Source organism: Lissotriton vulgaris, chromosome 1_1, assembly GCF_964263255.1.
Source record: "Lissotriton vulgaris chromosome 1_1, aLisVul1.2, whole genome shotgun sequence".
Taxonomy (NCBI): Eukaryota; Metazoa; Chordata; class Amphibia; order Caudata; family Salamandridae; genus Lissotriton; species Lissotriton vulgaris.
The window spans coordinates 1,327,801,513-1,327,827,831 of record NC_141685.1 but is presented as its reverse complement, the minus strand read 5'-3'; the positions used below and the strand labels follow the sequence as shown (position 1 = coordinate 1,327,827,831).

Genomic DNA, 26,319 nt, shown 5'->3' with positions numbered 1-26,319 from the left:
TTGTATTTCTTTAGACTCCAGCATAGTTCCCTTGTTTAGACATGCATGCATGTATCTTGCAGGCATTTCGAAAAAGGACATTTCATTTATTGTAATGAGTGGTTGGAGTTTCACTGGACCTTTTGTGTCTTTTTCAAGGTGCCATGTTGCTCTTAAACTTTCAGCGTGTATTCACTGGCTGACATTGGAATATGTTTTCAATTACATTGTTATTTCTTTTCAGTTCAAAGGGTATTGCGTGTGGTGTTAAAGAAATATTACTCACCCATGGTATGAAATCCATTACAGGTCTACCAGACTTTCACCACTCATTTTAAGGCATGTCTTTGCAGTTTAGGAAAAGCATGGAAACTATGGTCTGGGGCACAACATAAGGCCATTTTAATTCAAGTTCTACCATTCCAAGCTCTGTCCAATCTAGCAATGCCTGCAGTTTAAAAATGGCGTAAGTGACTTTGGCAGTGCAGCAACTGCTTGACAGAGCGAGTTGGTGTTTTTAGACCTGAAATTATTTTACTTTTTCTTACCTGGAGGTCCCATAGTGGATGGTACTTATTAACCACAATATCGGGTGAGTCTGGGACAAGAATATGAACTCTTTAGAGGTCTACACAATTAGGGACAAATCTTAGTAAAGCGAAATAGTCAGCAAGTTTTCCATCATGAAATGTGCACTGTCTGATAACCCCTAATTAGCACTGCCTTTCTGTAGGATCTCGGAATACTTTACAAGAGTACACTGTGTTTTTCAACATTTGTTACTGTACACACACACACGCATGCTTTACAGTGTTTTACATATTTCTTTCATCCAGTTTTGGGTGTGGATATCTTGTGAATACCTTCTTTGGCCCACAATGTACCAGTATAAAGAACCCATCTCAGATAGTTTTTTTTCACCTTCGGGCTTGGATGTTTTTTTTTTTTTTTTCTTTAAACCCTTGTCGCAATATCTTATGAACTCCTAGATTCTCCCACGATGTATCATGATAAAGAAGTCACCTCAGATTGTTTTTTTTCACCGTCTGGTTCAAATGTTTCCAACTTTAGCTCCAGGACCATTGAGGATACCTGATCCATTGCCGGACGAAGCATCTTCTGCATCTGTGAATGTTTTTTTTTTTCTCCATCCTTGGGAGGCTCAGGTTGCATTTGTGAGTGATCATCAATACCAAAATATCCCAGTACCCTGGACGTGGGTTAGCATTCGTCTAATGGGGAATCCTAATATTGTTAGCTGGAAAATATACTATTTGATTCCAGACCACACACCTACGCTACATAAAGTTGGGTGTGTTCTTCAAGTGCCTACCCGTCCAAAACAAACCATTATTTGTAACCACAAAAAGGGAGAATCCGGGCTGCTTTCAACTCGACACATCCACCTATGACTGCTCAACTGAGACAGTACATATACCCACACTAAGAAATAGACAAGCATAAAAAATGTGTGTAGTGAAAAGGAAGGCGCCTCACGGGCGAACACCCTCGGGGCACTTGGCAGATGTTACCAGTTTCCTACCCCTTTCTCATCATTGGTCGCCATTCCTTTTCAAAATAAAAACAGTGTCCAAAACAAAACCATGCGTGTTTGTGTAAAAAGATGGGTAGGGCAGTGAAGCATGTTGGCTATGGGTATTGGTATGCAATGTTAAGCTACCTGCCTTCTTAATTCACCAGTACACACCATATCCAGTAATAAAATTGTAACATTGGTGTGACTGCTGATTTTAATCACTTTTGTTGTCATATCAAGGAGCGAATCCTTGAGTGTTTTTGTCTTGCACCCGTCTTTTTGCACAAACACGCATGGTTTTGTTTTGAACACTTGTTTTTATTTTGAAAAGGAATGGCGACCAATGATGAGAAAGGGGTAGGAAACTGGTAACATCTGCCAAGTGCCCCGAGGGTGTTTGCCCGTGAGGCGCCTTCCTTTTCACCACACACATTTTTTATATTTGTGTATTTCTAAGTGTGGGTATATGTACTGTCTCAGTTGAGCAGTCATAGGTTGGTGTGTCTAGTTGAAAGCAGCCCGGATTCTCCCTTTTTGTGGTTACAAATAATGGTTTGTTTTGGACGGGTAGGCACTTGAAGAACACACCCAACTTAATGTAGAGTAGGTGTGTTGTCTGGAATCAAATAGTATATTTTGCAGCTAACAATACTAGGATGCCCCATTAGACGAATGCTAACCCACGTCCAGGGTACTGGGATCTTTTGGTATTGATGCTTATTGAGTGGAGGGCTATCCCATAGGTACCCTTATTTCCCTCTTGGCTCCTTATTGTATTACATGTATTTGTGAGTGACCCTTGGCAGAAGGTGTTATGGAGAATACACTCTTATCAGCTTTGCCTAAATTGTAACTACAAATTTCTGTGATTGGATCACCTTCAGATATGTAAACTCTGCTTGTCCCCTGAGCACATGAAATCATCCTGCTCAGCCTACCAAGATTTCAAAAACAAAATATTGCAGAGAACGCTCTTGGGCTCATCTTAAAATGCAGCGTCAGACCCATCTCACATATCTAGGGCCCTTTGACTCTGAGGATATTGAGGCAGCGAAATGAGAGAGTGGAAGTCTGTCTGGCATCCCACCTGCCACAGGAAAGCGAAGCCCTGAGGTTTTGTCCTCTGATGTTTCAGAGGTTCAGGAAATCGTACGGCAGCAGATCACATGGCCCAGGACTTAAACTATGCCCAGAGCCTCTGTTTCCACACAGTTGTTGATGGCCAGTTGACTTTGAAAGAGGTTTTGTATCTTGGACCTAGCGCAGCTCTTGAGGGATTGTGGCATCGAGCTCTTAATTCAGTGACAAAAACCACCAACCTGATACCTCCTGGCTCTGATGATACCTCTAGACCCCAAGGGACCCCCACCCTACTTCAGAAAAGACTTTGGTCAAGGGCTCTGAGCTTCTGAACCAACTGACACTAGCACGCCCAAGGTCTCTCACCAGCAGCTGAGTCGAAATCTGCTCCAAAGTTGACTCTGTAACCTATCCTAAGGCCTGTGATGCGAAGGCCAGAGTTGAATGAACCTCTTGGGTGGTGTTCATCTCTTGGAGGTACCTGACGTTGCTCCACAGAAAATCAATTTTTATGTGGCTTGTGTTGCTGTACACACAGATGTTCTCTGCATACTCCTGCCATCTAGTGTTGGGCTCGTATGTATGCAAGTTGTTTTTCTTCAAAGAAGTCTTTTGAGCTACGTGGTATAGTGACGTTCCCGTGGGTGGTAATGCACATGGGCATTGGGTACATTATTAGATTGATTTGTTCCACCGTATGGTTCGATGTGTATCCACTAAGTTTGGGGTCTACACCTCTTTGTGTTAGTTCTTCAATTCCCGTTGGTGGAAACAATCATCAAATCTGAAAGAGACAATAAGTTATAGATTCCTTACCTTAGAATTACCACCCGGCGTCAGACTGGATCCGGTAAGTTTTCCGTCAGCACTAATCCTGCTCGTCGAAAGGTGGCATTGGTGGTCGCCGGGATGATGGCGCCGTAACTCCTTAGACACCGCCCTCGCCTGCTGTTGTCAGTTCTTTCTTTTCAGCGCCAGCTAGCACAGATCCAGAATGAGCGGTACCTCAAGTCGCTTTTTGACTGACTTTTTGACAATCTTTTCCAACACCGTTTTTGAGTGTAAGACTCCTGGTGCACGTCGGGGATGCCCGGTTTCAAGGCTTGCGGCTCCTGCAGCCGACTGATGTCGGTGAGTGATACGCACCACGTGTGCCTGTTTTGCCTGGAGCGCTACCACGATCCAAAGTTGTGCACGATTGCCGGACCATGAATCCGAAGTCTTAGCATGAGCGGTCCCGAAAGCTTCTCGAGGCCCGGCAGTCGAATCAGCGCAGTTCGAGGTCCCGGTCGCGTTGGAGGTCGAGGGACCAGTCGTGGAGCCACCACCACCACCACCAGACTTCTTTAAAGCATCAGGTAAGTCGAAGCACAAGAAGTCGAAGAAGCATCATCGCTCTTAGACTTCTCGCTCGTCGGTCGGCCGACGCGACAAGTGATGCTGGTGGTGCCCCTCCCACAGCTCGGCGTGTGGAGCCAGAAGGGTCGACTCAGTTTCCCTCCCTTCCCGGGACCCAGAGCGACCCATGCCCAGCTTCACACCTTTAACGAAGGGATGCCTGCCCTCTTTGGGCAGACTGACTCCGCTGACACGCCATTCGGACCCGCCGACTCGGCTGGGGGCCCTTGGCCTTCGACTCTGGTGGCTCTGGTCCCGGCCTGCAGGGTCCCCTTTGATCCAAGTCTGGATCTGTATAGGCACCGGTCCACCTGATTACACCTCCCCTGGTGCCGATTCCACAGGCACCACGTCTGCGCCGATGGGTACCTTTGTGCCCTTGTTCTACCCTGGTGCTCCAATCAGGCCACATTGGCAGCCAGAGGAGGGTGAGAATGACTGGGAGGGGTCTGGAGACCCTCTGACTGACCAGTTGGAGTAGGACCCGGACTGGAGCGAGGAACCGGGGAAGCCAGTTGTCTAGATACTTCCCTAGACCATGGCCTTTTGTCTCCTCCTACCGTGGCTACGAAGGAGGGAGCTTCTAACGCAGTGGTATTTCCGTAGGGCGGCCGAGGCTCTCAACCTGGAGCTACCTACGCTGGCAGTCAGGACTAACCTCCTGACAGAGGTGCTTCATTGGGCAGCGAGCTCTTCGGAGCCCCTGCTACCTTTTCAATGAAGCCCTAACCGACATCCTTTTGGGCACCTGGTCCAAGCCCAACACAGGGTTACCTGTGGATAGGATGATTGTCCGACGCCACTGCCTGGCCCCGGCCGACCCAACTTTTCTCTCCCAAATCCCCTCCCCTGAGAGCATGGTGGTCCAAGCCTCCACAATCAAAGGTGCATTCCCGAACACACCAACTGATAGGGAATCCAAAAAGCTGGACCATCTTGGGAAGAAGATGTTTTCTTCCTCCAGCTTGGGACTGCAGTCGGTAAACGCCACATGTCTGTTGGGCCGTTATTCTCACTGTGTGTGGGATATGGTTGCACATGTACTGCCCCAGTGCCCGGAGGAGGCTCGGGCTGTACTCTCCCGTGCAGTTGCCGAGGGGAGGGACACAGCGAAGTTTTCCATACGCTGTGGACGGGACACCGCCGACTCGCTAAGTAGGATGATTTCAACGTCGGTAGCCCTTTAACGTACGCCCGACTGAGATTGACTGGCTCTTCTGGGGATATCCAAGCTGAATATACCTCCTTTTTTTCTGCATTTTTTTCCCCACAGGGACTTACAGCACAGTCATTACAACAACCGTGTTGTAACAACGCATACCATTACCCTCAATTTGCAACAACGACTTGTGGGGGGGAGGGGCGCTGGATGTTGGAATAGTATGTTTTACTATTCCAACTCCAGTATGTGCAAAAGTAGGGAAGGTGTTGGATTTTAAATCCACACGTTCTTCCCCCTCTGCAAGTCGTTGTTACGACTTGCAGGGTAATGGTATGCGTTGGTTCGAGGCATGTGGGCTGCTGAATTCATATCTGTGCATAGATCGCCGCCTAGTGTTGGGTCCGGATGATTGCACATTGTTGTCCTGGAAGAGTCTTCGAAGTATCACGAGATAGGTGGCTCCTCCCCTGGACTACAGTGCGCATGGGCATCGACTCCATCCCCAGATTGTTTTTAGCCATTGTGGCCGAGATGGAGTGAACTCAGTGAATGATGACCATGCCATGAAATGATATGTGAACACTGCAGCTGCCACAGGCGCCGGGGAGGAGGGCGGGCGATATTAATGTCAGCAGCCCTACATGCCAAGAACAGATGCATACTGGTAAGTAGCATTTGCAGTTCGAGGCATGTGGGCTGCTGAATTCATATCTGTGCATAGAATACATAGCAGTCCCTCCATTAGCGGCGGCCGCCCGTGCCAGCTGCAGCAATTTGGAAAAGTGTCTTGAGAACAGCCTGCCCTACAGCTGCCTGCTGTTTAGAGTGCACATCTACACAGTAATGCTTAGTAAATGTATGTGTGGTAGACCATGTGGCTGCTCTACATATGTCCTCTAAGGGAATGTTTCCAAGGAAAGCCATAGAGGCCCCCAACTTTCTGGTGGAGTGGGCTCTTGGTGGAATTGTAAGAGTGCGTCTTGCCTTTGCATAGCAGATCTGAATACATTTCACGATCCACCTAGCAATACCAGCCTTGGAAATAGCGTTACCTTTGTGATGTGGCGCAAAGGCAACAAATGTCAGCAGCCCTACATGCCAAGAACAGATGCATACTGGTAAGTAGCATTTGCATTACAACTCAGTCGTTGTAAAGACCATGTTGTGATTCCCTGCGGGTAAAAGTATTTGTGGTAAACTATGTTTAATGTCCACGATTCCCTCATGGACATGCCTTTTGATGGGCGTCGCCTGTTCGGCGACAAGGCAGACAGCGCACTAGAGTGCTTCAAGGACTCATGGCCTACAGCCAAGTCCTTGGGCCTCTCCACCACTCACCCTGCGCAGTCAGCTTTTTGCCCCTTGTCCCACCGAGAGCGACAGGCGGGCGCAAGCTGTTCTGCCCATCCGTTGTCCGGGGACGTGGGACCCACCTTCGTGAGTCTGGGGGCCAGCGAGCTGGCCAGTCCACCACCCCCTCTGCAGCCGCCTCCAATCCCTCCTAGTCTTGACCTTCCAGGGCCACCAATCGCCAGTGGGCGGCAGGATTCGCTATCATCTCCCCACTGGCGCACCATCACGTCGGACAGGTGGGCTTTGCAGAAAATCCGAAGGGGCTACTCCCGCCCCTTCGAGACTCCCTCCCCCCGCCATGCCACCTCAGTGCCATCACATGTCGGAGAATCATCAGGCCCTTCTCCAGCAGGAAATTATGGCTCTCTTGCCAAGGAAGCCATTGAGCGAGTTCCTGCCCCAGAAGTAGGTCGTGGTGCTACTCCCACTACTTTCTGGTGCCCAAAAAGGACAAAGGCCAGTGTCCTAGCTTGGATCTCTGGAACGTTAACCGCTTCCTCTGGAAAATGTTGACGCTAGCTCAGGTCCTGTCTGCCCTCGGACCTGGAGACTGGATGTTAGCGTTGTGCTTGCAGGGTGCCTATTTTCACATCCCCGTCCTGCCGGCCAAACGGCTCTATTTGCGGTTCACGGTAGGCCACAAGCATTTTCAGTTTACCGTGCTCCCCTTTGGCTTTACCAGCGCCCCTCGGGTGTTCACGAAGGTGATGGCGGTGGTTGCAGCTCATCTGCGAAGATCAGGGTTCCAGTCATCCCCTATCTCGACAACTGGCTGTTGTGATAAAGGTTGCTTGTCAGTCCAGGTAAGTCCTGAAAATGTAAACTTTGCCCTTGAAAATTTACCAGAAATCCAGTAATGGCTACGAAACATGTCTATGGGCAGCTCCTGATGGACTCTTATATGTCCATATCTTGAAAGTTTGACAAATAAGCAATCACAAAAGAAGCCGTCTTGGCGATGCACCCGGCTGGGTATAAAGGCTTATAGGCCCCTCTCCTCTAGATAGACTGTCCATAATCGTGGACAACCATTTTGTCAGTAAGCTTATTTTATAGACTCGTTTTGTAGCCATTACTTGCCTTCTGGTAAATTTTCACGGGTAAAGTTTACATTTTCAGGACTTACCTTAACTGACAAGCGACCTATATAACACACACAATCATCGAACTATGGTCTTTCAGTAGCCCAACTCTTCCATAGAGCTTTGAGCAAGTCACTGGATGTAACGAAACATGTGTTGGCTGTTCTCGGATCTGCTCACAAGGACTGATGCATGTCACAACCGGAATGTTTTGTCATCTGTACCCATTATAACATGCATGTGCTGGAAGGGATCTGACAAGATTTTGGCCTTCTCAATGCATGCTCTGGGAGGGATATGACTAGCTTTTGGCCTCTGGTGAAATGGGGGAGTGGGGATCCTAGCAAAGCTCCCACAAATTATGTGGAATCAGATCAGTGGGTCCGCCACTTCAAAGGTCAATTTGCTAATGATCTAGGAGTTCAAGACACATTTGTAGTGCCATCTCCTCTTCCTTCCCTCTGCATCACAAAAAAGGAAGTAGAATCTGCCCTTCTCCAGGTCCTGAAAGGTAGGGCTCCAGGTCTTGACTGCATTCCTGCAGATCTTTTTTTACAAGACCTTGAATCCTGGGCAGCGTACATTCAACGATTAATTAATGCCATCGATAAGGGAGCGGTGATCCCCAGTTCCTGGGCAGGTGCAGTAATTCTTCCCATCTTTAAAAAGGGGGATCGCTCCCTTCCAGGAAATTACAGGCCTATAAGCCTGATTGATTGCATTCAGAAGGTAGCGGCAAGAGTGGTTTTAGGTAGAATGCAGGTATGGATGGAGGAATGTCACATCCTCTCAGATTTACAAGCAGGTTTCTGACGATGTATCAGTACAGTGGACCAGGTTTTGCGGTTCATTCTCATATACTGGCGTACTGTCACCTTGGGGAGAGGCTCTATCTATGCAGCTTCGTGGACCTTAGGTCTGCTTTTGACCTAGTTCCACGTTCTAAGCTGTGGCACAGTCTTTTAAAGCTGGGTATACCATTAGACATCTTGGCTTTTGTTGTCAAACTGTACACGGACGATTTTGCCCAGGTTAGGTGGGACAAGGCAGGCCGCACCACTGAAAAGTTTTTGGTTGAGAAGGGGGTAAGGCAGGGGTGCGTTCTCGCACCCACCCTATTTTCAATATATATAAATGGGGTTTTGAAATACTTTGAAAACTGCCCCACTGACGCCCCAAGTCTAGCTGGGCTAAGGATCCCACTCCTAATGTTCGCCGAGGATACTCTCATTCTCTCCAAAATAAGACCGGGCCTCCAACGTGCCTTGTCAAGATTTGAGGAGTTCTGTGCGGATCATGACCTCGTTGTCAATGTTGACAAAACGAAGTTTATGGTCCTCCAGAACTTGAACAAATACATCAGTGAAGTTAGGATGCAGGAAGGTGTTTTAGAGCAAACAGCGATTTTTTTCATATTTAGGGGTAACTATAGAGAAAAAAATGACCTGGAAGCCGCAAATAGACTGTCTCACGGTGAGACATGCTCCACTCTCGGGTGTGCTGCTTAGGGAGCGTAGACGCTCCTATACCAAACCCATAGCTCCAGTATTGCAGATCTATAACTCCAAAATTGGATTCAATTCAACCCTTTATGGTTCAGATTTGTGGGCGCATGTAAAACTGGATTCCCTAGTGGCGGGCCAAAATAAATTCTTAAGATCGTTATTGGGCCTGCCACAATCTACCCCACTGATCCCCCTTTATATGGACTTCTATTAGGGATGTAGCCCGTTATAGATTAGTATTATACTGTAGGAGACTCTGGGTGACTCCTGAACTAGCCAATTATGCACTGGCTGTGTTAGAAATTCGGGATATAGATGTAAACAACAAAATTGAGTGGTTTATGAGTTAAAAAAACATTCTTTGTGAGATGGGATTGAGTCGGCTGTGGACTTCCCCCGAGGGAAGTCCGTTTCCCAGTAAAACAGAGTTAAAGGCAGCTGATTGGCACATGATATATTACCGGCAGTTTTCAGTTTCCAGCAGTCTTACCCTGTCCAGCACCTTCCTTCAAACTAAATCTGAACCCAAATATAAACAGTACTGGGATCTAATCACATTGGCACGTGATGGAAAATTATTCCACCAGTTTAGAGTGGGAACATTATCCATTAAGGCCTTTACTTCAAAGTGGTCTAATTTTCATGCAAATAATAGCAACTGTCCTTTTTGCCCCGATAGGGTTGAATCTGTGGCCCACATTCTGTTTGCTTGCCCAGCGTATAACAACCCGAGGCAATGCTGGTTGAAACCCTTGTGTTTATCTATGGGGACTAGGGTCTACAGCGAGGCACACAGATTACTTAAAATCGCAGTAGTTGGCCCCTCTGTGATTGCCACAGCCACCCTTGTTGCTTCTTCCCCCTCTTGCCCGCATCATTCTTGCTGCTTCTTTCCCCCTCTTGCCCGACTCATCCTTGTTGCTGCTTCCCTCCTCCCACCCTGTCCTTGTTGCTGCTTCCCCCCTCCCACCCGCCCCATCCGTGTTGCTGCTTCCCCCCTCCCACCCGCCCCATCCGTGTTGCTGCTTCCCCCCTCCCACCCGCCCCATCCGTGTTGCTGCTTCCCCCCTCCCACCCGTGTTGCTACTCCCCCCTCCCACCCACCCCATCTGTGTTGCTACTTCCCCCCCTCCCACCCGCCCCATCCTTGTTGCTGCTTCCCCCCTCCCACCCGCCCCATCCTTGTTTCTGCTTCCCCCCTCCCACCCGCCCCATCCTTGTTGCTGCTTCCCCCCTCCCACCCGCCCCATCCGTGTTGCTGCTTCCCCCCTCCCACCCGCCCCATCCGTGTTGCTGCTTCCCCCCTCCCACCCGCCCCATCCGTGTTGCTGCTTCCCCCCTCCCACCCGTGTTGCTACTCCCCCCTCCCACCCACCCCATCTGTGTTGCTACTTCCCCCCCTCCCACCCGCCCCATCCTTGTTGCTGCTTCCCCCCTCCCACCCGCCCCATCCTTGTTGCTGCTTCCCCCCTCCCACCCGCCCCATCCTTGTTGCTGCTTCCCCCTCCTACCCGCCCCATCCTTGTTGCTGCTTCCCCCCTCCCACCCGCCCCATCCTTGTTGCTGCTTCCCCCCTCCCACCCGCCCCATCCTTGTTGCTGCTTCCCCCCTCCTACCCGCCCCATCCTTGTTGCTGCTTCCCCCCTCCCACCCGCCCCCATCCTTGTTGCTGCTTCCCCCCTCCCAACCGCCCCCATCTTTGTTGCTGCCTCCCCCCTCCCACCCGCCCCATCCTTGTAGCTGCTTCCCCCCTCCCACCCGACCCATCCTTGTTGCTGCTTCCCCCCTCCCACCCGCCCCCATCCTTGTTGCTGCTTCCCCCTCCCACCCGCCCCATCCTTGTTGTTGCTTCTCCCCTCTCACCCGCCCCCATCCTTGTTGTTGCTTCTCCCCTCCCACCCGCCCCCATCCTTGTTTCTGCTTCCTCCCTCCCACCCGCCCCCATCTTTGTTGCTGCTTCCTATCTCCCACCCGCCCCCATCTTTGTTACTGCTTCCCCCCTCCTTACTCCGACAGAGATCATTTTTAATGCAGGGGTATTTTTTGTCATTCAGGAATGGGTGGAGTTACTTAATTTGCTTCTAAACCAGCTGGTAAGAAAACTACCAATTCTACTGGAATTCTTGATGCCTAGACATGTAAGCAATAATCCAGCAAATTGCATAGCTTCTGTGTTAGCTTGACCACTCAGTTAGTGCTCATTGTGCAGGATTTAGTATTCACTGGATGCACAGCATGGCCCCATCCTTTTTGTGCAGCGTGGGACTCGTTAATACTCTTATTACTGAATGATACCCCCATTTCCAGGTGCACACAAGTCACATATGCGATTTTACCCAGATTTGAGCTGGCCGTAGCCTACCACGCAATAACCGGTGGTGTCTGTGCTTCACACCTGGAGTGTGAGAGTGAGTTTGGTTCAAGCTGGAGTTTGTGCCCGACTTTAACTGTACTCAGGATTTGGGATTGGAGTTTTAAAATGTATTATGCCTCATCCATATGTTAGGCTTGTTTCTAAAACTATAGAAGTTTAAGACTGCAGCAAAGAAGGCTGTTGTTTCACAATAGCTGTTACTTCTTTCCCCTCTTGAGTCCTATAGTATTAATGCAAAGAGGATGTTGCCTGACTGCCACAGCTACTGAATTTGGAGCGGGGAATCAGGTTGGAGACTAGGTGCCAGATCAACATCCTGTATTCTGGGTAAATCACCTAATCTCCCTGTGCCTCCAATAAAAAATTATGACACCAAAAAAATGAATGTGTAACATAACTGGTGCTCAAGTAAAACGCTCCAATACCTTTGGGTTGACTTTGCACTTCATAAAACTCTAAAAATAAAATAGAAATTACTTTACACTAGGACACATTCGGTTTTAGGTTTCGACTAGACAGCGTGTGCCCTGTCTCTTCAACCTCGCTGCGTTGAGTTCGTTTTCCCGCCTTTCCTGACACACAAAAAAGTTCAATGATGTGGCTGGCTGCGTCATAGCATCATTGTTTAGTATTTGGGGTTCTTCAAGCCTATGCCTTCCTAACTTTTCTTCACGTAAGGTATCTATGCCAAAGTGTCTTTTTTTCTAACATTCTTGGTATTCTAAAGGTACCCTGGATTTGAGGATTTCCCCAGAGGGCACAGAGAAAATTGCCTAAATATAGGTATGTTTTTGTTATTATGGGAAAAATGGGGGGGGGGGGGGGGAGTGCTGTACAAGAAAGCATATGCACCCCCCCCCCCCCAAATAAAATGTCATCTGCGAAATGATTGCTGTGTTAGGATCATCATCTTCCAAGCTTTCATGATCAAGCAGAATTCCAAATTTTTGTGCTTTAAACCTACTTGCCATGACGATTCAATGGGGTAAACCAGTGAACCTCAAAAAGTGGGTAGCGTTTAGTACAATAGACAAATGGTCCCGTTGGGATAGAACAATTGAATACTTTTGACAACAGACACATTTATTTTATTAAATGAAAACCCAATCCGAGGTAAAGCTATATCTATATATTATGGCGCAAGTGCGTGAAAGTATCGATTTACACTGTACAGTAAGTTGCTCCAGTCAGCAAAAGTGAAGAAAGTGCTCATTACAAAATTAACATCAGTGCTTCAGCCGCCTGCGTGCTATTTGTCAAGTATGATATAGTTAAAAATTCCCAAATATCCTTGGCAACTGGAAAGTTGTCTTTAAGTGTTCAATAGGATTATGTTTTAGTACTGGCAATTTTGACAGCGTTGATGTTTTGACCCAAGATATTGCTGTCACTGAGAACCATCTGGGTAGGTCTTCATCAGGACGTGAGGGATGGGGCTACCTAGAGTTGCATGAAAACTCCATAGGGTAATCCTAATGGGTTAGTTAGATGGTAACACAGCTCGTCTGTAGACTTGGGAAGTGAGTTTGGATATTCTCAACAGAAGTCTCTGTGCTGAATAACTCTATAAATATACAGCCTTTCCAGTGGCCTTAGGCATGGGAAAACAGCACGCCAAGTAAGGCGTCATGGCGATACAGGTAACCCATTGCAACTCATGTATTTCTGAAATGTGCACAAGATGCTGAGTAGTTGAAGAACATGTGTTTTTGTACACTTCTGAATTTTGGGGTTATCTGCTCATGTTATTCAGAGGTTTTTTATTTTCCTCCAAAATGTTATTTCTTGCACTCTGGCTTCCATGTGAAAACCAAAAAGGCAGAGAGATTTAGTTGTTAATTACAAATAGTCTACTGTTTGGCTGGAACAAGTGCCTGCAAGACAAAACACCCCACAACTTGATCTGAAGATACAACATTTCACCCACCAAAATCACATTTTTTTTAATGTGGGTTAGATGTGGAGTTTGGGCTCTGATTCCACTGTCACCCATGAAAACATGCCAAGCATTTCTGAAAACTGGGCACCAAGGTGAGTCTAGTGAAGTGTGACTTATGTATATCTTACAAAGTTTTTTTTACTCTTTAATGTATTGCAAACCTCAAACTTTGGCTAGAAAAACAAATTTTCTTCACATTTGAGATATGTTGTTATGGAATCTGTGGAGAGCCACAAACACTCCACCCCCCCACCCCCCAGCTTTACCCAGACTTAGTTTCACTGTCTAGATCTGCTGGATGACTGTAAGCAAAAAATAGAGCAAATAGTTCTGATAGAACGCTTTTTACTTTGAGGACTTTAGCTATTACGTTCAAAGCACAGTCGAAAAATCTGGCTTTGCTGTCCTTGTCCCTTCATCTATTTTTGCTGTACCTTCTACGACTCACCACTGCAGGAACAAAGTATTTTTCAATCCCTGTGCACACTGCTGCTATCTTACAATGCACAAGGAAGCCAAATTGCCCATCCTAACTCTCAATGTGGATTTGAGCAGACACTTTAGTTATTTCCCACCAGGATCAAAGCTACTAAATAGAGTAGTACTCTCAGCCCACCTTTATTGGGCTCTAGTGCATTACCTTTCTTTCAAGACTGCCGTCTTGTTGGCCATCGTTTGTGCCAGACAAGTCTGATCTGCTTTCCTGAGCAAATAAAAAACCTTATTGGTCTATCTAACAACGATTGAGCTTCTTTGAAGATATATCAGGCATTTCTTAGGAAAGTGCTGTCATTCGTTCATTTAAACCACAGATCACATTACCTACTTGTTGCCTGCAGCTTTAACTGTAGCTGTATGAACATTATATTCATTAGACATCAAAATATATTTGAAATGTTATTTCTAACAGACAAAAAGACTTTTACCAACATAACCAGCTTCTGCTAGTCTTTCGGCAGAATTAAAACGGAAGATTCTTGCTGAAATAAGGTTTGACATGATGCATCTCTGCAGGATGAGGGTGGACATCTCAGATGTGGCCAGAGCTCCCTATACCAAGCATGGATGGCGGTTGCAACTGCTCACTTTGTTAAAGCATCCCTAAAAGCAATCTGCGGAGAAGTGCATGGAGGAAAACTCAAGCCTTGGCCAAGCATTATTGCCCTGAAGCACATTCAGGAGTGGAGTCGACAGTAAACCAAGCAGTGCTTTAAAAGCTGTAAAAGGCGAACCTCATTCCACTTTTTTGTCTTCACCTACTGCTTTGCTGTTATTAATTAAGGGGCCCAAATGTAAAGTCAATGCTGGAGAAGAAAAAAGTTACTTTTATATAACTACAGTTCTCCAGCATTATTTTTCACAGATTCACATTCAACCCCAACCTTTTACCATTTTTCCCCCAGAGGTTATTTACTTTCGAAAAGCTGTGAACATTAAATAGTTGAAACCTCTCAAAGGAGTTAAGCTGTGCATGTCACCACCTCATTGCCCAAAGTTTGGTGGATAGACTATATGTAGTGTATGGCTGTTGGCAATGTTACCAGAGTGTGTGTGGGCACAACAATATATACATTGACTTCTTCCAAGGATTCACAGCCTGATAAAGTGGAATAATTCAAGCATGTGAATATACGGAAGAAAAAAAAATACTGGAGAACTGTAGTTAAAGGTAAGCAACTATTTTTTTTCATTTTCCCATGGCTTTTTTTTCTAGTGAAGAGATGTGGCTCATTGCTGTTCTCTTTGTTGGCTTCTTTGCGTAGTAATTGCAAGTGTGTGAATGTTGTTGAGGGATCTCATTTAAAGGTAAATTAGTGTTTAGGATGGTTGTATGATTGTCAGGTTTGTGTTCTCTCTCATCTACAGGATTTCCTGATCATGTTTGTCCATCACTTGGCTACGATTTCCCTAATATCGTTTTCCTATGTAAACAACATGGTGCGAGTGGGTACTCTGGTGATGTGTCTACATGATGCATCTGACTTCTTCTTAGAGGTGAGTTTTTCATGACCGAAATCGAGTCACTGTTGGTGCTGTATTAGAAATCTATGACATGCTTACCCAATGCCTCTGCCTTACAGTTGGCAGTTAGTTATTACCATAAAAGTGTATACTATGATGATGTTCCTCTAATTGTAGGTTTTACTCTTCCTTACCTTGCTTTTTATTAATAAGGATATCGATTTTGAATTGAGAAACACCAACAGAGGCAGAAGAGAAACAAACAAAACAAGGAAATGTTATAGCAGGGAACTTATATGGACGATAGTGTTACTAGTCTGTTGCACAGGTTCCGTGCTAGACATACTTCTTAAGGCGAGAAATGTCATCAATTGTCCGAGGTGGACCAGTTTTTGTTGGCACACTTTGGGGAGTGTGTGTTGTATCTGTATATACTTTGTGCATTTGCCTCCTCCGAATTATGTCCTGGTAGTGTTACTGTTTCCTGATCAAACCGTGCCAGATATGTGCTGAGGGGAGCCCATATATCCCAGGGTGTGGCTTTTGCCAGCATTAATGCCCAGTATTCATTAAGCCTTTCCTGAAAATATGCCAGATCTATCAGCCAGCCTATCTGCTGTGGTGCCAGGCTGTGTCTCTTCGCCCCACTCCCCCAGAACACGGACACCTTTTTCTTGGCTGTGAGCAACATCAGGTGCATCTTTAACGTATCTCAGTAGTGCAACCACAGGCTCTCTGCAGACTCCAGCCCTTCACATCCTCAAGCTGATCGAAGACTCTGGTCCTGAAGTGAGCCTCTCTATTGCAGCCCCAAGCTAAATGTAAAAAAATCTGCATCCTCCCTCCTGTATCTAATACAGCTATTGTCTGCTCTGAACCCCATTTTACAAAGCCCTATCATGGTGCGGTAGCCCCTGTATAAGTACTTGATGTGTATTAAGCGCAGTCTGTAGTTGGAGAGTGCAGCTGCTTGGGAGCAGCAGTACATCCAGCAATTGTCCCAAAGTGTGGGCCCCAGGTCTCGCTCCAATGTTCAAGTGCCCCAGGTGTGGCCACAGGCACCTGTCCTGCGTGATTCTATACAATCTTATGATTAGTTTGTTTAGGGGAGGGAGAATTGAACATACGCTCTAGGACTGCCAAGCCCCCAGGCTCTTGGAGAAATGAGGGATGCAGTGCTTTACAGGCAGCAGGCAGGTGATAATACAATATTGTGTCTAGTGGTACACTTTTGTGCCGAGATAGCACCTTCTGCATACTAATAAAGGTTCCATCTTCATACAGAACACCCAATTTGGTGAGGCCCGCCTGGGTCAATTGTCTCAGAGTACAGCCCTCCAGAGTAGGGGGGAAGCATTGGATTACACTCCTCTGGCACTTGAGCGTCATATAGACAGTCTGGTTGCGCTTCCTGGCAGATCCAGTCCCACATCCAGGTGGTGCACTGCACCGTGTCTACTGTGCCTCTGGGGGGCTGTGGCAGGCACTTATCACTGTGGCCAGAGGGTACGGAGATATATTGTGTTCCTTCACAGCAAGTATGTGGCAGGAACGTCATGGAATGGAACCAATAAAAGAATGCTGCACTTGTGTGCAATAACAGTATGATTCGAAATCAGGGGCACCCAGGTCACCCGGCTCAAACGGGACCATCAGCACGTCTCATGCAAGCCTAGGCTGCTTGCCTGCCCAAGTCCATCGGGTCATCAGTGATCAAAGACGGGCAATGAAATCTCTGGTGAGGGGGATTGGGATATTGGGCAGTGCGACAATCTTTGTGGCGGCTATCCTACCCGCCATCGACAGCAGCAGCCCAACCCTCGACTGCGACACTATAGTTCTCTACCACAGCTGGTCCAGGTTTGTGGTAATCCATAGGACCAGGTACCACACACAGGCTCCAGCCCACTCAAGTGGAAACTGTCGAAAAGCGAATTTTCGCTTCTCTCATGTGGAAGATAACAGACTTGAACCAGTTAATATTTATTGCAGTGAGTTGGGCGAACAGCAGGAATTCCTGGGGTACTCTCGAAGGCAGAGTCACATCATCCGTGTACTTGGATACTATCAGTCTGCGTGCTGTAAAAGCCAGACCCCTCTGCAGATGTGCCGCCAGAAGCTCCATCCCAATGGCAAAAAAGATTGGGGCGAGCTGGCATCCTAGCCTTGTACCTTTGATGGTTATAGGGGAGCGGCTGTGCCATTAATGCAGAGCCTGGTCATGTGGAGCGCATGGAGGAGTCTGATCCACTGAAGGAAAAGTCGTCTAAAACCCTGCTTCTGAAGGAATGCGAAAATAATGGGACACTCCAGGGAGTCAAATGTATTTGTGGTGTCCAGGAATACAGTAGCCATTGGACGTTTCGGGGTTCGTTTATATAATAGTGCAAAGAGTATATAGGTTGCAGGCAGTTGAGTAACCTGGGGCAAAGCCCGATTCATCCGGCTGAACAATACTCGGCAGTAGGGGCTGGAGTTTAGAAGTCTGCAAAAACAACAGGTGATGGACCGAATGAGGATCAATGTCACACATTCAACCCAGTCAAAAGATCTGGGTCCTAATCCATCGTTTTTTTGCACTCCACACCACCCTGGGTTAGACAATGGCGATATGCAAATCAGCTCTGACCCTGTGCCCCATGGGAACAGTCCAGTCCGAACTACAAAAGCCATGTCCTTCCCAGAACGGAATCAAGCATCCGAGGACCGGACCGGTTTCGAGGTAACACCTCTCATCAGCCCGGCTAGCTTGACTCCAGTGGTGTGGAGTGCCTGGGACCCACGTCTGGGCATCCCCAGTACACTTATAGCGAGTTTGCAAAAACAACAGGTGATGGACCGAATGAGGATCAATGTCACACATTCAACCCAGTCAAAAGATCTGGGTCCTAATCCATCGTTTTTTTGCACTCCACACCACCCTGGGTTAGACAATGGCGATATGCAAATCAGCTCTGACCCTGTGCCCCATGGGAACAGTCCAGTCCGAACTACAAAAGCCATGTCCTTCCCAGAACGGAATCAAGCATCCGAGGACCGGACCGGTTTCGAGGTAACACCTCTCATCAGCCCGGCTAGCTTGACTCCAGTGGTGTGGAGTGCCTGGGACCCACGTCTGGGCATCCCCAGTACACTTATAGCGAGTTTGCAAAAACAACAGGTGATGGACCGAATGAGGATCAATGTCACACATTCAACCCAGTCAAAAGATCTGGGTCCTAATCCATCGTTTTTTTGCACTCCACACCACCCTGGGTTAGACAATGGCGATATGCAAATCAGCTCTGACCCTGTGTCCCATGGGAACAGTCCAGTCCGAACTACAAAAGCCATGTCCTTCCCAGAACGGAATCAAGCATCCGAGGACCGGACCGGTTTCGAGGTAACACCTCTCATCAGCCCGGCTAGCTTGACTCCAGTGGTGTGGAGTGCCTGGGACCCACGTCTGGGCATCCCCAGTACACTTATAGCGAGTTTGCAAAAACAACAGGTGATGGACCGAATGAGGATCAATGTCACACATTCAACCCAGTCAAAAGATCTGGGTCCTAATCCATCGTTTTTTTGCACTCCACACCACCCTGGGTTAGACAATGGCGATATGCAAATCAGCTCTGACCCTGTGCCCCATGGGAACAGTCCAGTCCGAACTACAAAAGCCATGTCCTTCCCAGAACGGAATCAAGCATCCGAGGACCGGACCGGTTTCGAGGTAACACCTCTCATCAGCCCGGCTAGCTTGACTCCAGTGGTGTGGAGTGCCTGGGACCCACATCTGGGCATCCCCAGTACACTTATAGCGAGTTTGCAAAAACAACAGGTGATGGACCGAATGAGGATCACACCACTTGGAGTCAAGCTAGCCGGGCTGATGAGAGGTGTTACCTCGAAACCCGTCCGGTCCTCGGATGCTTGATTCCATTCTGGGAAGGACATGGCTTTTGTAGTTCGGACTGGACTGTTCCCATGGGGCAACAGGGTCAGAGCTGATTTGCATATCGCCATTGTCTAACCCAGGGTGGTGTGGAGTGCAAAAAAACGATGGATTTGGGCCCAGATCTTTTGACTGGGGGAATGTGTGACATTGATCCACATTCGGTCCATCACTTGTTGTTTTTGCAATTGCCGCCCTAAGTGCGCTGGGGATGCCCAGACGTGGGTCCCAGGCACTCCACACCACTTGGAGTCAAGCTAGCCGGGCTGATGAGAGGTGTTACCTCGAAACCGGTCCAGTCCTCGGATGCTTGATTCCATTCTGGGAAGGACATGGCTTTTGTAGTTCGGACTGGACTGTTCCCATGGGGCAACAGGGTCAGAGCTGATTTGCATATCGCCATTGTCTAACCCAGGATGGTGTGGAGTGCAAAAAAACGATGGATTTGGGCCCAGATCTTTTGACTGGGGGAATGTGTGACATTGATCCACATTCGGTCCATCACTTGTTGTTTTTGCAATTGCCGCCCTAAGTGCGCTGGGGATGCCCAGACGCGGGTCCCAGGCACTCCACACCACTTGGAGTCAAGCTAGCCGGGCTGATGAGAGGTGTTACCTCGAAACCGGTCCGGTCCTCGGATGCTTGATTCCATTCTGGGAAGGACATGGCTTTTGTAGTTCGGACTGGACTGTTCCCATGGGGCAACAGGGTCAGAGCTGATTTGCATATCGCCATTGTCTAACCCAGGGTGGTGTGGAGTGCAAAAAAACGATGGATTTGGGCCCAGATCTTTTGACTGGGGGAATGTGGGACATTGATCCACATTCGGTCCATCACTTGTTGTTTTTGCAATTGCCGCCCTAAGTGCGCTGGGGATGCCCAGACGTGGGTCCCAGGCACTCCACACCACTTGGAGTCAAGCTAGCCGGGCTGATGAGAGGTGTTACCTCGAAACCGGTCCGGTCCTCGGATGCTTGATTCCATTCTGGGAAGGACATGGCTTTTGTAGTTCGGACTGGACTGTTCCCATGGGGCAACAGGGTCAGAGCTGATTTGCATATCGCCATTGTCTAACCCAGGGTGGTGTGGAGTGCAAAAGAACGATGGATTTGGGCCCAGATCTTTTGACTGGGGGAATGTGTGACATTGATCCACATTCAGTCCATCACTTGTTGTTTTTGGAGTTTAGAAGTCAGCAATTTGGTAAGTATTTTGTTGTCATTGTTAATCATGGAGCAGGGTCTGTATGTATCACTGCGATTATGAACCTTGTTAAGTTTTAGAATAGTGACTATTAATGCTTCTTTCAGAGAAGGGGCAGGTGTGCTGTGCTCCATGCTTCTTCATTCATTGTTAGGAGGTGCAGGACCAGTGAGACTAAGTACTCCTTATACAACTGGACAGTCACTCCATCTAAGTCAGGGGGGCTTGACGCCAGGCAGGCTGCGGAGGGTCTGTATATTATTTTCTATTGTGATAGGAGTGTCTAGGTACTGTGTGTGTGTGTGTTTTAGTTATCCAGCTACAGTAGCTGGATGGTATTCAGTGAGCCCCTGTCCATGAGGTAGTTTCCGCATCGGTCACCAGTTCCACTGTGTAGGAACTACGCCATTTTTTATTTAGCAGGGCTGCTAGTGTTTTACCAACTCTGTCTTTCTCAATGTATCGTCTGAAGGTGGCCTCATTGTGCTTAATATCCTCCTGATAATCTGACAGTTCTTTGCAAAACTACACCTGTAAGCACTGATCGCCCTTCTTGAAGAATTAGAGGTCAAATTCCTCTGATATAAGCCTTGAAGGCCTCCCAGAGCACTTAAGGGATTCTACTGTGCTGGAGTTACTCTCCTAGTATGCAAGCACAGCAGCTCACATATCCACATGGAACACGGGATCTCGAAGAGTGAAGGGCGGAGCCTCCATATAAAAGCCTGGGCGCTAGCAACCTGCCCCCCCTTTGCCAGTCACAATATGCGGCCCAACAGTTGTACGAGGGCACACATCCCTCGTGACCAGCCAGTAGTCTATGTGAAACCAGACCCCATGGGCCTCTGTAAAACATGTGCCCTCACTTCACAGGAGATGCCTGGCCCGCCAGATGCTGACGAGATCGGTATCATCAAGCACAGAATTCAGGTGAGCTTCTGCACGAGGGGGAGGTCTGCACTTAGTTGGTGATTTGTCTAGATGAGGATCTAGCACCAAATTGAAGTCACCACCCCAGAGAGTCAAAGAGCTTGGGACATCTACATTTGGGTCATACACACAGGCTATAGTGACTCTCATGCCAGGAAATATCTCATGGAGGTCTACATATCTCCCCTCCCTATCACATAGGGAGCTCAGGGTCTGCCATTGTAACCTTTTTCTGATGAGTGCCACAACCCCCCCCCCCCCGTACATAGGCAGAGTATGTTACAACATGCGCCTCACCAAGCCACCCAGAGCGCAGCCTGTTCCTCGAGGTCTTGGTCAAGTGTAGCTCCTGTAAGAGTACTATGTCTGCTCTGTGTTGGCGGAGGTGTGCGAAGACTAATCTCATCTTCTGGGGGTCATTAAGACCTCGTAAATTACAAGTCATTAGGGTTATGTCTGTCATATTGGTGATAGGAGAGCATGAGCTCGAACAGTGTGCTCTGTAGGTGCAGGAAGCTCGGGAGTGATGTAGTAATTGCGATGTACCTCACTGCAGTGCTGTGAGAAAAACAGAGTTAGAACATTTTGTATTTCCCACTGTAGGAACTGGGGTCACCAGTTCCCCGGGGGGTAGCTTGGCCCGGGCAGGTAGGCACCTGAAAGCTTAGGTGTAAAGTGACCACACAGCGCACACATCCACTGAGCCAGTGAGCACACACAATGACTGAGACACACCAGTAAGTTTGATTCAAATCAAGTAGCTTTTATCTAGATCAGAAGCAGGTGTTCTAGGCATGAGGGCTGCTGAATTCATACCTGTGCATAGATCGCCGCCTAGTGTTGGGTCCGGATGATTGCACATTGTTGTCCTGGAAGAGTCTTCGAAGTATCACGAGATAGGTGGCTCCTCCCCTGGACTACAGTGCGCATGGGCATCCTCTCCATCCCCAGATTGTTTTTTCCCGCCATTGGGTTCGGATGTCTAATCTCTTACTCCAGTTACTTAACTTGTACTCTTTCTATTCCTGAGGCCAAAAGGCCTTCTTAGCGTCGGTATTGTATCGTTCGGTGCCTGGCCCTTTCGGTTCTTCAATCGACATCGAAAAAAGTTTCTCTCGACGACTCAGGCCCAGACTACATCGACGATGGAACGGACCCCGTTTAAGCGGTGTCCTGTGTGTAATTCAAAATATTCGAACTTAGATGTGCACCCAGTGTGCAACACCTGTTTGTCCCCCGACCACGACGAGTCAAAATGTTTCGCCTGCTCGAGGTTCCGATCGAAGAAGACTATTAAACTTCGACGCGCGGCAAGGCAGTCGGCCCAACAGTCGGCTCCAGCACCTGCAAACATCTTCGATGCCGGGGACGAGGAACTCATCCACGATGAGGATGAGGCGGAAGATGACGTTCCCGAAGAAATGTCGGAACCGGCGTCGGAACAAGACTCAAATTATGAAGTGGACGAGCCAGACGAGGAGTTCGGCCACGACCAGGATGTCGTCGAGGTAGGGGACGACGATCAGGCCCTTGCGGCCGTTGATGACGACTCCGGTGGTGAACCGAGTCCGCCCGCACTTCCAGGGCCTATCATTGACATTCAGCCCGCTCCGGCTCCGGTCGAGGCATCGCCGAAAGGCCTTAGCCAAGATCCATCCTTTCGGTCTACAGCCCCGCGACATAGCCAAGCTAAGACCCTCTCAAAGGAGCCCTCGGTCGATTCCGTGAAATCGAAACCGAAACAGACGGAGACGAAATCGAAACCGAAACTCCTCAAAAAGGTGGTCGGTTCGACGTAGACGCCCGCCTCGAAGGCTGTCATCGATTCTTCGATGCCGAAGATTCCCGTCTGCGCCAAGACTGGGACTCCGAAGCAGGGCTCTGCCAACAAGACCGTCGCCTCGAAGGCCTCGGCGCCGGTGCCTGCGTCCGCTACCAAACATAGCGAGAAGGGCAAGGGTCTTCCGTTCGGGAAAGGTCTCCAGCCACCCCTCTCGGGACTCAAGGCTGGGCTGGCGAAGAGGGTCGAAGCCACGGCCAAGGACGCCCCGAAATTATCGTCGACGCCCAAAGACGGAGGCGCACCGCGCAAGGAGGTTCGATTCCACGCGCTCGAGCGAGCGGCCTACTCAGGCGTCGAAGAAACTCGAAGCCGGCGCTTCAGGTTCGAAGCAGGCTGAATCGACGCCACTTAAGTTTGGCCTTCCGCCTACTGCACGTCCAAAGACTCAAGAGGCTTCCAAGGTGGCAAAGGTGCCCTCACATGCACAGGTCGTCTATCATGAACCTTCTTACGACAACCAAACGAAACTGTTTATTGACTCGGAGTCGGGCTGCTTACCGCCCACAAGCGGAAGATCGCGCCTGAGCACCCTTTGGAGGGTTACAAAATTCCCCTCAAAAAGACGATGGCTTCTAGTACCTCTACGGTTCTTGTTGAACCTCTACAGGACTACTCGCACCATACCGTTCATTCTCCAACACAGAGTGAGGAGGACTTAACTGCAGACTATAGCCATATGGGCTTCTCTTACAATACTGACACTGATCAGGATGTATCAAATCAATGGTCAGGGGCAGCGGATCCTGGCGATGACCCTGATGAACCCCATACTACCCCAGACTCTCAGTCCTACAATGTTAAACAATCTCCAAATGAGGACACTGCAGCGTTCAATGAATTGATAGAGCGCGCAGCCCTCATTCATGACGTTGAAATGCATGCTGAGCCAGTGGATGAGGATTTCTTGTTCGACACCTTCTCCACATCTGAACGCTCCACCAGGACACTGCCCATGCTTAAGGGGGTACTCAAACATGCCACAGCCATCTTCAAGGAGCCAACAAAAGCCAGGGTTATCAATCCACGGATCGACAAAAAATACAGGCCTGCTCCAGTGGCTCCAACCTACATCAAAGGCCAGCTCCCCTTGGACTCCCTTGTGGTGGCTAACGCACGCAAAAGGGCTAACTCTCAATCAACAGGAGATGCTCCCCCTCCGGACAAAGAGTCCAAAATCTTTGAGGCGTCTGGGAAGCGGGTGGCAGCGCAGGCCACTAACACTTGGAGAATAGCCAATACACAAGCCCTGTTGGCTAGGTAGACAGGGCGCACTATAACACCCTAGAACAATTAATGCAGCACATGCCTGATATGTACAGAGAGGCTGCGGAAATGGTTATCCAAGAGGGTAAACTTATCTCCAATGCGTCCATCAAATGCGCACTGGACGAAGCGGACACTGCAGCAAGGGCGATAAATACTAGCGTGATGCTGCGACGCCACGCATGGCTCCGCATCTCTGGGTTTAAACCCGAAATCCAAACTACCCTTCTCAATCAGCCGGTTAATCCGGACTTCCTGTTTGGACCCGATGTTGACACAACACTCGAAAAAATGAAAAAAGACACTGAGACTGCAAAGTCCATGGGGGCTCTCCAGTTACAGCAGTTTTGGAGCGGTTCCTTTTGTCGCTCCGGTAACAGGGGAGCAACAAGAGGACAAGCTCTACAGCACTCCCAGTACGCCAAAGGCAACACGCAGTCAGCATACACTAAGAACACCAGAGGCGGATACCGTGGGAACAGCGCCAAAGGGAGAGGCCGTGGCAATAACAACGCCAGGTCCTCCACTCCCAACAAACAGTGACTTCTTGTCACTGCCCCCCGACCATCTAACACCTGTCGGGGGGAGACTTCAGCAGTTCCTGCCGCTCTGGGAGAACATCACAACAGACAGGTGGGTGAGACAACTTATCCGTTACGGCTATTGTCTAGAACTGACCTCCACCCCCCCCCAACCTACCCCCAAGAAACCGTCCTATGTCCGCAGAGCACTCGCACTTATTGCAGCAAGAAGTTCTCTCCATGCTGCAAAAAGGAGCCATAGAACTAGTGCCTGCCGAAGAAAGGGGTGCAGGGGTATACTCCCTGTACTTCTTGATTCCAAAAAAGGACGGGTCCCTAAGGCCCATTCCAGACCTCAGACCCCTCAACCAATTCATCCTCTCGGAGCACTTTCACATGCTAACTTTACAACAAGTCCTGCCGCTGCTCCGTCAGGGCGACTTCCTAGCCACCCTGGACCTCAAGGATGCGTATTTCCACATTCCCATTCACCCAAGTCACAAGAAATATCTCAGGTTCACAGTCAACGGTCAGCATTACCAATTCAAAGTCCTGCCATTTGGGGTCACTACCGCTCCAAGGGTTTTCACCAAGTGCTTGGCAACTGTGGCAGCGCACTTGCGCAGGGAAGGTATTCACGTGTATCCCTACCTGGACGACTGGCTCGTCCAGGCACGGTCTGCCATACAGTGCGGCCACGACATGTCGCGGACCATTCACCTCCTTCACAGTCTAGGGTTCTCTCTCAACTACGCGAAGTCTCACCTGCAGCCAGCCCATGTGCAACAGTACCTGGGGGCGTCAATAGACACCCAGTCGGCCACAGCGCAGCCGGCCGCAGCCAGGGTCAACAGCATGCAAGCGCTCATCCGGAGGTTCCGACCTCAGCAATCCCTCCCAGCACAGGTTTTCATGCAACTGATCGGCATGATGGCATCCTGCATATTCATAGTCCCGCACGCGAGGCTGCACATGCGACCCCTTCAAGAATGCTTAGCCCGTCAGTGGAACCAGGCTCATGGACATCTATAGGACCTAGTGTTGGTGACCGGTCATGCTTACAACTCTCTGCATTGGTGGAACCCACAAAACCTTTGCAGGGGACGACCGTTCCAAGAGCCTGTCCCACAATTAGTGCTAACGACGGACGCATTTCTCCAGGGTTGGGGGGCGCATGTCCTCCACTACACGGTGCAGGGCCTATGGACTGCGCAACAGCAGAGGATGCATATCAATGTGTTGGAACTCATGGCG

At 48.9% G+C, this 26,319-nt stretch overlaps 1 protein-coding gene across 1 annotated transcript in view; it reads left to right on the top strand.

The window, feature by feature from the left end:
* Nucleotides 1-26,319, top strand: part of CERS5 (ceramide synthase 5) — a 377,000-nt gene that overhangs the window by 182,123 nt on the left and 168,558 nt on the right. Inside the window, exon 7 of the mRNA XM_086966198.1 lies at nucleotides 15,276-15,404. Within this exon, the coding sequence (XP_086822324.1) occupies nucleotides 15,276-15,404 (129 nt within the window). The remainder of the gene's footprint in view (nucleotides 1-15,275; nucleotides 15,405-26,319) is intronic.